At 44.1% G+C, this 12,626-nt stretch overlaps 1 protein-coding gene across 1 annotated transcript in view; it reads right to left on the bottom strand.

The window, feature by feature from the left end:
• Sara (Smad anchor for receptor activation) overlaps positions 1-10,458 on the bottom strand; it is a 38,134-nt gene extending 27,676 nt beyond the window's left edge. The window contains exons 1-5 of the mRNA XM_080265541.1: positions 10,401-10,458; positions 6,451-7,928; positions 5,163-5,991; positions 2,563-2,689; positions 1,792-2,021 (exon numbers count right to left, since the gene is read on the bottom strand). Coding sequence (XP_080121667.1) covers positions 1,792-2,021; positions 2,563-2,689; positions 5,163-5,991; positions 6,451-7,928; positions 10,401-10,458 — 2,722 coding nt within the window. The remainder of the gene's footprint in view (positions 1-1,791; positions 2,022-2,562; positions 2,690-5,162; positions 5,992-6,450; positions 7,929-10,400) is intronic.
• Between the last annotated feature and the right edge of the window lie 2,168 nt (positions 10,459-12,626).

The raw sequence follows: 12,626 nt of genomic DNA, 5'->3' as shown, positions 1-12,626 counted from the left end.
TACCATCATTATCATCACCCCCACAACCTTGATGCAGGTCACCCTCTCATGACACAACATCCATGCTTTTCTTGCCCACACTTTCACCACCTGTTGTTCTAATCAAGGAAAAATATTGTCTATCATCATCATTATCAGAAAAAATATCATCATTAACAGCAAAACTCACTGTCAGTGTGGAAAAAATTCAGGATCATTTCCTTTTACACTGCACTCTTATCTAAATCTGAAAGAGAAAATCCATCACCACCACCACCATCACCACCCACCACCACCAACCTCTTGTGAGAGTAAACCTATGCTTTCCTGATCCACACTTTCACCATTCAAAAGCAAAAATTTTTAATGACGAGTGGATGTGCAAAAGTGTGTGTGGCTCATTTAACTGGTTATGCTGTTGAATATTTCTCCCTACACCATGTTTTTCTCTTTCCTTTGCTGTGGATTCTAACTCTTACCTGAAGGTGGAATGATAGGTTAGAATGATGATGATATTTACCAGTGACAAGCCAAATGGGAAGAAATTATTTATCCTATTCTAAGGCAGATACATAAGCAAGAGATGGATGCCTGGTGATTTAGTGGATTGAGGTGTTCCAGCTGGATGTGGCCCAAGAGAGTATAAATCCAAGGAACAATTTGGGTTTCTCTCACAAAATGCCACAAATACCGTATGTAACCAACTATGGGCATAAGGCAGACTGTGTAAAAACCTGACTGAATCTATCTATGCACGGCCAAATGCCTTAATCCCATAAGGGGTGGTCAGAGAGAAATTGCCTCCATGTCACTCTGTCCTCTACCATTTGGCTGCCCTCCCTCCATCTCTGCAGCTAATACCCAAACTGATCTCTCTAGTCCCTATTATCCATGTAACCATCTGACTACATGACTGCAAACATATGAGTGCAACATTTTCTCTCTATACCCCATGTGCAGTGACCCCTCCACACATGCAGGTAAAGTGCTAAGCTTAGAGATCTGTAATCCATTATAAAAATCTAATGTGTTAACCAAACCTGACCACAACTTGCCTACTAAAGACCTTCTGTGATCCCAACTACACCACAGATATGCTTCCTATGAGTATGGAGCATTGTGCTGAGGTAAAGAAGTCGTAAATGATTGATATTAAAAGTGGTTTACATGAAAAAAAAGTGGTAAACACACACACACACACACACACACACACACACACACACACACACACACACACACACACCAGACGTGCATGAAACGATACTTCGCCTATATGCAAACAACCCCCCAAACTTCAACCTTCAGTAGTTCAAGTAAAGTTATTACAGATCTGTTATGAATGGAAGACACCTTTAATCTGATGATGGATTTTTTAACATCTCCCTTGCTCTGTTCATCCTGTAAAAAGAGAAAAAAGAAAAAAGACAAGAAAAGGAGAGAGAGAGAGAGAGAGAGAGAGAACTATAATGGAGTGCAAAACACATTAGCTGTTAATTATGTACCTGACTCTGCATGGACACCAGACGAGCTGCACACACTTTGGCTTACCTACTGACCACACAGGGCAGAGGTACAGATGGCACACAACAACCCAGTTCCATTACATGAAAACAAACTGACTGTATAAGGGCCTAGGACACACCATGTACATAACTGACTGTACAAGTGCCAGGCAAATCATGAACGGCCTGGTCTCCCTATAGTCCATGTAAGGCAAAGGTGGAAGAAAACAGCTCAGTTTCATCAGGTGAAAACAAAGAGACACTATACACATACATGACAATATGAGCATACAAAACACCACATACTTACCTGACTGTATGAGTATCAGACAAGCCGAACACACTCTAGCCTCCTTGTAGTCCATGTAGGGCAGAGGCGCACGGTCATGGCAGCAAGCGGCACACTTCACGTATCCACAAGCACGGCAGTGATGACGGCGACGGATGACTGTGAAGCGCTGCCCACACCCCTGGCAGGCTGCAGCATCCTCGTCGGGCACCCAGAATGGAGCAAACAGTCCAACCTGCTGGCTACTGACGCTTGCTGTGGGGGAACAGAGATCTGAATCAGGCACTCTCACCGATCTTCTATCAAACTCTCTTGCACTAAGTTAACTGATGCTCTTATTCCTCCATGCAGGCAACACATCAATGTTGGAAATGTCATCCTCAGTCTGATATTTCCCCTCTGCCTATGAACCTAAGCTTTTTAAACATACTGTGTGCATACATCTTTATATGGATGAATCTTGAATTTGGCTCTCTTTTGCTTTGGCTTTCTCTTAGAAAGAAAAAATTTACAGGCTTTGGCCTTTGATTCTTTACTTTTTGTATTAAGAAAAAAAAGTTGCTAGTAACACACAATATTTACCCGTATGAAAAAGTAAATCACATCATGTTACTCTGTCCTCTAACATCAGGCTGTCCTCTCATGTCCAAACCATCTCTAGGTATATACAGTAACTTAAGGCTTTCCTCATCAGCTTTCTCTTTCTTCCTTTCATTTCTTACTTCATTATTCTTTCTTTCTTCCCTCCCTGTTTCCTTTCCTTCCTATATATTCCTCCTCCTCCCTCCCCACCTCCCTCCCATGAATCCCATCTTACCCCGTGCTGCCTGTGGGTGTGTCTCTCTCCCTGCCACTCGGCCACCCTCATCCTCTCGGCCAGAACCACTATCGTCATCGTACACAGCTGTCACTAACGACCCTGTAGTACAATTGGTGGATTATAACTAATGATCATATGGTACTCTTTACTTTAATTTAGCCTAAAACTACTATCTCTGTCTCCTGTGGCAGTACAGATTATATAATTTTTACTCTAACCTGGGCTTAAATCACTCTCTCTCCATCTTGAATGCTCAGCTGCGACAACAAATTTCTACTAAAGTATGATGCTAGTCATGAAAAAATGCTATGTAAAGAATGTAGAGCCACAGCTTTGTCTTATTTTGCCACACAGCTTCATGAAATTAGCTGTAACAGCACAAAAAAAAAGGGTTTGCCATATTACATGAAAAGAGTATAGCTGTGTCATCCATGTGGTTCAGCATTTCACTTGTGATTGATTTCCTATTAGCTCTGTGACTGAATAGTTTCTCTCTGCTGAAAGAAATCTGTCTGGCATTACCCCTTCAAACTGGTGATGTATTTTTCATTTTACTCTTGTTATCCTGAGACGAGTTTATTTAGCTTAGGAGAAATAATTCCAGCTACAGGGGTTATGTATTGCACAGCCTACTTTCACCCCTTCACCAATTAGACGCACTGATGAGGAGTCTACAAGGGGTGGCTCTATGCAAACTGAGTGGAGCAATGCAGCTGCTCATGAGCCAAACTTCCTCATATTTCCCTGCAATGTGCTGTGGGGAAGGACCATGGTCCAACCCTGGTGAGGTGCTGCTTACCACAAGATGTCAGTTCCCTACACAGTCAACTATACTGTACCTGTAAGATGACCAACTAAAGCAATTGCTTACTGATGGCTGCAAGGTCTGTTTGGCTAGATAAATCAGGATTAAGCAACAACAACATTGACAACTGGGTCGATTCAGCATCTCTAAGATGGTGGCCTTCTAGCCACCTCACCAATGCAGGTATAAATGATACGACAGCATCACTATCTAACTATCTATCTATATATCTAGGATGCTTCCCCCAAGAGAAGGGAGGTAGCCGAAATAGGACAACACACTCCCAATGTACTTATCCACTCAAACACATTCATTCACAACTTAGCCCCAAAGGGGCGAGCATCACACACTGTGATATTTCCTTGTGAAATCTCACAGCCCAACCTACTGCAATGTATGCAGCACTGACTTTAGGTTAATGTGGTCACAATGGTTGAATATTACACACAGAAGGAAAATCATCACAATCATCTGGACCTCCTTTCCCAGCCTAGGGCAGGGTGAGAAGTAGCCATGTCCATGCAGTAAGACAATCAGGTTGATTATACACCTCACTGTTGCTGCTACTAGACAATATTTTTCAGCTCAGTAGTAGCAACTGTAGTCTGATCCCCAAGTTCATCTGAAATGTGAAACAAGTGGACTGCAGGCTGAAGCTGTCCTCCTCCTGCATGCCACCATCCTCTTTTGGGGGAACAGGGAGGGAACTGAGGGTGCTATGGCGCTGGTGAGGGATGCCTTCACACAGCGGCAATGATACAACCAGGAGGTGGAGCTGCTAGGTAATACAAACATTCCTCAACCCCTCCCTATGCCCCCAAAATAAGATGGTGGGCAGCAGAAGCACAGTAACTTCATGCTGCGGAACACCAGGTTCATACTGTACTTCAGATAAAGCTGGGGCCAAAACTACTGCTACTACCAGTACTTGTATTACTACATTTAGGCTATTTCTAACCCCTTTACTTATATATATATATATATATATATATATATATATACAGTATATACATATACCCGGTGCATATATATATATATATATATATATATATATATATATATATATATATATATATATATATATATATATATAAAACTACATTGAATAAAATCATCAGCCAATGGCAATATTACCGGTATTGTGCGAAAATCACTAGGCTTGAGAGAGGGAGGAAAAAAAGAAAAGAAAAAAAATAAATAAATAAATAAGCCTTAACTACAGCAGTTTGGTCTAACCTGACAAAGATCCCTAACTTTTTTCAGCTTGGCTGATGGCCAAGCACATCTTGGACTGAACAGGTAACCCATCAAGTAATTAAGGAGACTCATGCCTATCTCAATATTAAGGACCATCAAATTTAATGCAACAACTGTCAGAATGAGGAGTTAAACTATCTAGTAACCAAGGAGACTTGTGCCTATCTCATAACTACAGCTTCCAGTTGTCAAATTTGCAACAGCTACCATACTTCAAAGGCCCAGGTGTAGGCTAGTCATAGAGGAGAGTTACCGTAATCTCACCAGTAACCAAGACACTCATTCCTACCTCATAACTATGGCCTGTTGAATTTATGACAACACCTTTACAGTATGTTTCCATTGTAGGAGTGGTCCAATTGTGTTGTGAAAACAAACCAGCTATAGTAACCAAGTGGAGTCTCATTCTATCTCATAACTATGGCTTGTCAAATTTAATGTAGCGAAGACTTGGTATTCAGGTTGGAGTGACCCAGTTTCCTCAGATGAAAACACAGCCACTATACTGACCTGGGGTAAGCCGTGATGGGGAGTCCGGAGCCGAGGCTTCTCCCTCCCTGCGTTGGTCCACCCTCCCAGGCCTCCTCTCCGGCGACAGTTCCCCGTCCGTTAGTGTACTACTGGAGGAGGCGGTGTCAGTTCCGGTGCTTGAAAGGTCATCCCCGGGGGCACCATTGTCACAGCCAATTTCAGTGTTCGTGAAGTTATTTTCACCCACGGCACCACCAATATTTTCACCACCGTAATCCCCACTGCTCCCCTCCACACCACTACCATCAGTGCCATTCACAGCATCAACATTATGTGAGTTTTCAGAGTTTGGGTCAGCAATTTGGTTGCCGTCTTGTCCCCTGTTCACACTATCATTTCCAGGAGAATTATTTTCACCACTGGGAGAGTTATTTCCACCACTGAAATTTTCAGCATCACCCGGGTTTCTATCAGATTGACACACAACCTCCTCAACCCTCGCCACGCCTGGGAAGCAAACGCTTTCCGGCGCCACAACTCTCGGGCTGTCAGCTGGGGTGGAGTCTCGGCTTGTGGAAATCCCTGCGGTGCCTTGGCTTGCAGAAATCCCCAAGTCTACCCTTGCCTGGCCGGGCTGGGGGTTTGTCCCACCTATAAGGTCTGGTCCCGAGCCAAGACCCCTCAATGCTTCAGCTTCGAGGTTAGCTATAGACCCCCCATACGCCCCCTGTAGCCTTGACTGCTCCTCCTCCAGTTCTGCTAGTTCAGCATCCAAGTCCTCATCTGCTATTTCAACATCCTTGTTGAAGGTGAGTGGAACGGGACTCACAGCACTCACATCTGGGAGGGACACTGATTGCTGTGCATCCTCTGTCCTTCTTGAATCAGCACTTCCACCAACATCAGACACTGCAACATCCGGGTTCTGTCCTGGAGTTGGTGCTGTTGTATCTGGATGTTGTCCCTGATCAAAGAACCTTGCAATGTCAGGATTCTGACTCTGATCAGACCTTGCAACATCAGGATTCTGACCTTGATCTGACCTTGCCACATCTGGATTCTGATTCTGTTCAGATCTTGCAACATCAGGATTCTGACTTTGATCAGACCTTGCCACATCAGGATTCTGACTCTGATCAGGCCTTGCAATGTCAGGATTCTGTCTCTGATCAGATCTTGCCACATCGGGACTCTGACTTTGATCAGACCTTGCAACATCAGGATTTTGACTTTGACTTGCTACATCCGGGCTTTGATTTTGCTCGGCCTTCACCCCAATGGGGTTCTGACTCTGACTGGACCTTGCTATATCTGGACTGTGAGCTGCAGGTTCTATCCTAAAATCTTGACTCTGGTCTAACCTAGAATAACTATCACAGACTGGTGCCACATGGTCTTGTAATATCCCTGGGGTCCCCTCGCTTCCATGTGGCCAATTCTCCTCTGATGCTGGCCAGCCATGCCCATCCACTTGGCCTGACCCTGTACCAGATACGGTCGAGGGATGCTGCTGCTCGGTTGTCTGGTGGATATTAGCTACCTCTGGGAGCCTACCAAATGACTGACTCTCCTGTACAATTGCAGGCTCATTCATCTGCAGGTCGGAGAGTGTGTTTTCCATCACAATTGCAGGTTCCGGATACTCTGCTCCTTCCACTGCCTCCACGCTGTTATTGGCCATCAGGTCTGGTAGCAAACGATGCTCCTGGCTTCCAACTCCATCACCCACGCTGTCAGCCTGCTGGGGGCTCTCAAGAGGTTCCCCAGGTGGCTGCTGTTGTGGACTTTCTGGCTCCACTTCCCTACTTCCATCTGAGGCCTGAATGGATGCCCCACCAGCCTCCCCTCCGCTCTGCCAGATGTCAATGATGTCCGGGTGTCTGCTCTCATGTCCGCTGGCTAGACCCATATCTGGAGGGACACTTGAGGGGATGACATCTAGAGGACGGGAGGCAATTACGTCAAGGCCTTCAAAAGTATGGTTCTCCTCCTCTCTGCTTTCTCTCTCTTCAGATCTGTTTTCTGACATTTCCCCTCTTCCTCTGCTCTCTCCTTCCCCTTCACCTACAGATGCACCCGGGATAGCTTTTATACTGTCCCCTGGGTATGTCGGTGCCTGAAAAATGTTTCCCTGTGATATGGCAACTGATGGCCACAGGGTTTGATGCTGGTGGGAGGAAGTAGGCAAACTTCTTGACGAAGAATCGACAACATCAGCTGAATGTTGCACGGGCACTTGTGGGACTGCAGACTGTTGAGAAAATGCTGATGAGGCAAACGGTTGCGTGTATGGGGCTAGTGGCTGAGAGGATGAACTGGCTAGTGGTGGCTGAGGGCAGATGGATGGCGCTGGATGTCTGGGTGCGGCTGAAGGCTGCTGCGGTGGTGGTGGATGCATAGTGGTGGGCAGAAATTGTGGTGGTGGCTGTGAATGCGTTGAAACTGGTGGATGTGTGGCAGTTGATATGGATGCTTGTGGATGAGCTGAAGTGGCTAGAGGAGGTTGTGTGTAGGGGAGGGTTGACTGGGTGCAGATGGATGATGCCCCAGTCTGACGCAGGGCATTGGGCAGCTGCGAGCAATTAGCTGATGCTTGGCCATCATCATTCTGGCCATCTGGGGGGCTGCGATCCCCTGGAGGCTGAGTCTCCCGCCCTGTCCCACCCCATCCCCCTGTGGGCTGGGGCTGCAGGGGTTCACTCCAGCCCCCAAAAGCCCCGAGACCCGCCCCATGCCTGGCGGGGTTGGTGTCCGGGCAGAACTCTAGTTGCACTTTATCATAACGGCTCACTGACTCACTCTCATCTGAAACAAATGCAATAAAATTATGCACACCAATACAGCAAAGACAGCTGGATATCACAGAGAGCAGTGGGGTAGAAAGGCTAATGAGCAAGGGAGTGGGATCTGTGTTGGAGATGGTAGCCTGATGGTGGAGAACAGGGCAAACATGAAGGTGATCTGTTTGTGGCCACCCCTTCCTGGATTAACCCTCTCTTGGTTTTCATACGCATTTGAAATATGATCTACTTAATCCTCGCATGGTTATCATATGCATTTAGACACATATGAACCACTGGATGAAAAAACACAAGAAAAAAAAGGTGTATGATCTGCTTTCTTACACATTATAGGCTCGTATGTCTGGCAATGGTGTGCCTAACTGTAAACGTGTCTCGCTGGTGCAAGTTCCAAGTACCAATCTTTTACTTTTTGTAGCTAATAGATTATAATAAATCTCACTTTGACTGGGGCCAGAAAATAATATTATAACAAATTTTCATGTGCTATATACACTATATCATGAGAAATTTGATAACATAATGCAAAACAAGTCAAACAGAAGAGGACTGTATTTAATATAATGATATTTGACTTTCTCAAAAAGTTCACATTTCTTCATGAATGAATGCAATATATTGTAGTATTCACACGCGTATTTCTACATAAATTTATCATCATCATCCGGACCTCCTATCCCACCCTAGAGCAGGGTGAGGAGTAGCAGTGTCCAGGCAGCCCAAATTTGCCCAATCCAATGGGTCACGTTTCCATTCACTCATCATTCAAATCTCTGGAATCCTGGCTCTATCGGATATGCCAAAAACATTCATCACATTCTGCAGCTTCACAAAAACGTATCCAATAGAGTCAATCCAGACACTGCCACGTTAAAAAGTAATGCCAAATCCCTGATCATACACCTCTCCTTAAAACATTCATCCAGCCAGCTAGATGTTTTGTCAGTTCCCTAGCCTCACCGACTTCCAAACCTCTCTACCTCACACACTCATCCACCATATCTCTCCACCTTCTCCTTGGCCTACCACACCTACTCCCTCCTTCAAATTCACTCAGATATATATTTTTCGCCACTCTATTGTTATCCATTCTCTCCACATGACCATACCCACTCAGTACACTCCCGAGAACAAAAGAAAGCTACACCTTTTGACTTTCCAACGCAACAAAAAAAAAAAATTGGTATCCGTATTAAAGCCTGTTCTGTAACGAAGAGTGTAAACCGTACTTTCAGTGCAGAAGAATTATCTGGCAGAGCCAAAACCAGGAGGTGGAATAGGGGTGCGGAGGCCAGGTTTCCTGAGAGGGTTAAGGTGTCTAGCAATACATAGATGGACACGTACATAAATATCAGACCTTACCTCTCCATTTTTTTATGCTCTAAGTTCTTTTTCTCCGTTTCATGTTACCAGCTCCTAACAAAGAAATAAAAGACTGCCTATTAAAGTTACACTGTTACAAACAGTGCTGTTTTTCAGTTTCTCCCAATTTACAAAGTATCCATTGGTGGTAAGTTGTGATGACCATCATCCACTCATTTGATGCAGTTCTTCCTTCACCTTCATCATTCAATCCTCACTTCCTGTTTCTCCAGTTCTTCTTGTCACCTTTTATTACGGTACTATTCTTTCCATTTCAGATGGCTTAAAACTGACTGACAAGCCTAATGGTCTCCTGTGATCCAAGAAACCATTTACAACAGTGGGCGGTAACCATATAACCAAATATCAGGGTCATGTGATGCCTACTATGGTGCCATTGTTAACTGGGTGGAGACAATTGTCGTGTCCAAGTAGGAACCACCCACAACCTCCACACTTCCTCTTTGTCTTGCTGTGGTGAGGCACTGCCTGACAAGAGAACATCAGTTCACTGCAAGGGACAGCTCTGCAGGGGCAACTGTTTGCCTGCAGTTGATGGGTCTGCTTGGCCACACAGACCAAGGTTATTCAATAATAACAGTATTCAACAAATGGAAAAGGCATAAAATTTTGGAACACATCCTAGACTTAAAAAGACTGGCAGTAAAATGAACATGTCAAAAAGCAAGGTATGAAAGCCAAGGCAACAGAATTTGACAAAGGATAGAAATGAATGGATGAGATAAGCCTGGAGATGCAGATTACATGGGTCTAACCCTTTGTTTAACTTCACAGAAGATAAAATGGTAATTTGCTACAGATGTTTGTCAAATCATCATCATTCTAACCACAGTTTCTACCTACAAATGGGGTGAGGCCCATGATGTACTGCATTAGGGAGAAGAAAAAAAAGAGAAAAGAAAGAAAAAAAGAAAATGTGGCTGGTTACTGTCAGTCTGGTGAAGCAGAAACTCTGAAGGCTTGAATAATGGATAAATGAAAATATGGCCCATTTTACTAGCCACTGCTGACAGTTCTCCTATATACGGATTACATCCACTGTATACTGAATTATACCATGGTGAACTACTCTACTATATAACAAATCTCTTACCTTCATCCAGTTCAAAGTCATCCAGGAGTTTGTCAAGATCAACAGCAATCTTCTCCATGGCTCTCTCATATCCACCACTCCTGTTGGGGAAGGTACTGTTCATCATCGTCACCATCTTAACTCTAAGATAGTGTTAACGCAGTTCTTCATCACCATCACCACCACCACATTTTTAAAATGTGGGGACTCTCTAAGGTTAAAACAAATCCAAGAAAGCTCCCTCTCATAGCAGTTGAAAATAAGTTTTATCATAGTTGGTTTCTTTTCATTTTGAAAGGCTTTGTACAAGCTTACATGTCTTTCTAGTACACCTAATGGCAACTCTCCATGCCATGTAATCTACAGCAACTTCTCAGTTCAATCCCTTAGCCCTTAGGTAACTTTGTAGGATCTCACCCCAAGTTCTTGTAGGTCTACCTGTTGGTGGTCTACTCTCCACAATTACACTCACAGATTTAACAGCCAGTTTACATCCTTCATTCTCTCCACATGCCCAAACCACCACAATTCCCCCTTGTGCATCCCATCACCAATGTCTTCAATTCCTATGCAGTCTCTCTGCTGCTCATCTGCAATAAGCAGTTGTCATTCAAATAAGTAATACCTCTTCCTTAGCCATATCTTCTGCACATGTGTTTTTGCACTTCTGTGGCTTCACTGCTACTCGTGATGATGAGTCCATCACAGGTGGCAGTGAAGCCACTAAAATGGCAAAGGTACACGAGTATTTGAGAGGATACTGAGGTATAAATGTGCAGAAGATTTGCTAAGCAAGAGGAGCCACTGGCAGGGTAAGCGTTCCTCAAGGGAGCTGTAGCAGCCTATCTAATATACATGATAAGAAATACACACATGAACCATGAAAAAATACATTCTACAAAAAAAAAAAAAAAAAAAAAAAAAAAAAAAAGAGGTCAATCCCACTTCAGAACACGGGGGTCTGAGGTGAGGGTATCATAGTCCAGAACATTAAAGGACTGGAAATTGATTTATGCCTCTGGTAGTGTTTTACATGACAAAAATCCACAGTCATCTCTAGGACTCAGACTGCAGCATATAAATCACAGCAAGTGTTAGCCCAAGAGCTCTACCACCAGACCAACATGTATCTAAAGGCATATGTATATGTTAGAAAAATGCAGCTACCTAATTTTATGATGAAAATCTGATTCACTCTTAGACAGGCAAGTCTCTCAGCCCAGTAAAACTATCTGGTGTTGGCCTGCATAAACTACCCATATCTAAAGCAGCAAAATGGTTAAATCTTTGTTTATGGGGATAAAATTTCTTTACTTATTACTGTTACCTAACCGTAATTTTATTCAAATTAGGCAGTACCTTTAAATGTCATAACCAGTAGCAGTTCCAACCCCAGTCTACTGTGAATGTGAACCCAGTGGACAGCAGGCTGAAGATGTCCCTCTTCTGTAGCCCACCATCCTCATCAGAACAGTAATACCTCTGGGGCAAGTTCAGGGACATTTGTATAACTGGCCAGTTCCACAATCCGGTTACACTGATGCCATCATATGAAGGCATCCCAGGGTTTACTGAAGACTACAGTATATGTAACCAGTCAGGTCTGAAGTCTCTGCTAAGCTGAATAAATGATCTGGTGGCAGCATAACAAAATGACATCCTCATGTTGAAGGGATTAATGTTAAAAGTTTCTGAATCATGTGTGTGCTGAAACTTTCTTCACCACAACAAATCATCTGGGGTCAGTATGCACAAGATGGTGAGGTGCATTTTGTTTGATTTATAATGGCTTCAACAGGTTTGCATGTGTCTACCTTGGTCAACTAATGGCACCTCACCACACTACTCAATCTCTAGCTGCCTTTCTATTCCATAGTTGAAATAAACAAAAGATGGAGACTGACCACAGGCCCCACCCATGGAGCCCCAGCCCAGCCCAAAGTCATGCTGACAGAGCTCACCCTACACCTCTCCTCATGTCCACCACTAGGTAGTGAGGGCAAAACTTCACAGCTGTATGCCCATGCTGGCATCAACCCCTCTGTCACAGTAGAATATGATGATGTATAGTGTGTAAAGTGCATAAAGTGTACCGTACTGGACATTTAGAGAAATGTGCCTGGGAGAGTATGCTGGCCTACTCTCTGTTAGTGATGCTGAAAAAAGGCAGTAACAGGGGATGGTCAGCAGCCAGTCCTGAGAGCTAGTGAAATAGGAGAATCAGCTCTCCCTATTACCAGCTTTCCC

This window comes from Coenobita brevimanus, chromosome 15, assembly GCF_032717465.1.
Source record: "Coenobita brevimanus isolate Jiangsu-jjx chromosome 15, ASM3271746v2, whole genome shotgun sequence".
NCBI lineage: Eukaryota > Metazoa > Arthropoda > Malacostraca > Decapoda > Coenobitidae > Coenobita > Coenobita brevimanus.
Note: the sequence above shows the minus strand (reverse complement) of the source record. Positions and strands in the feature narration are given on the sequence as shown.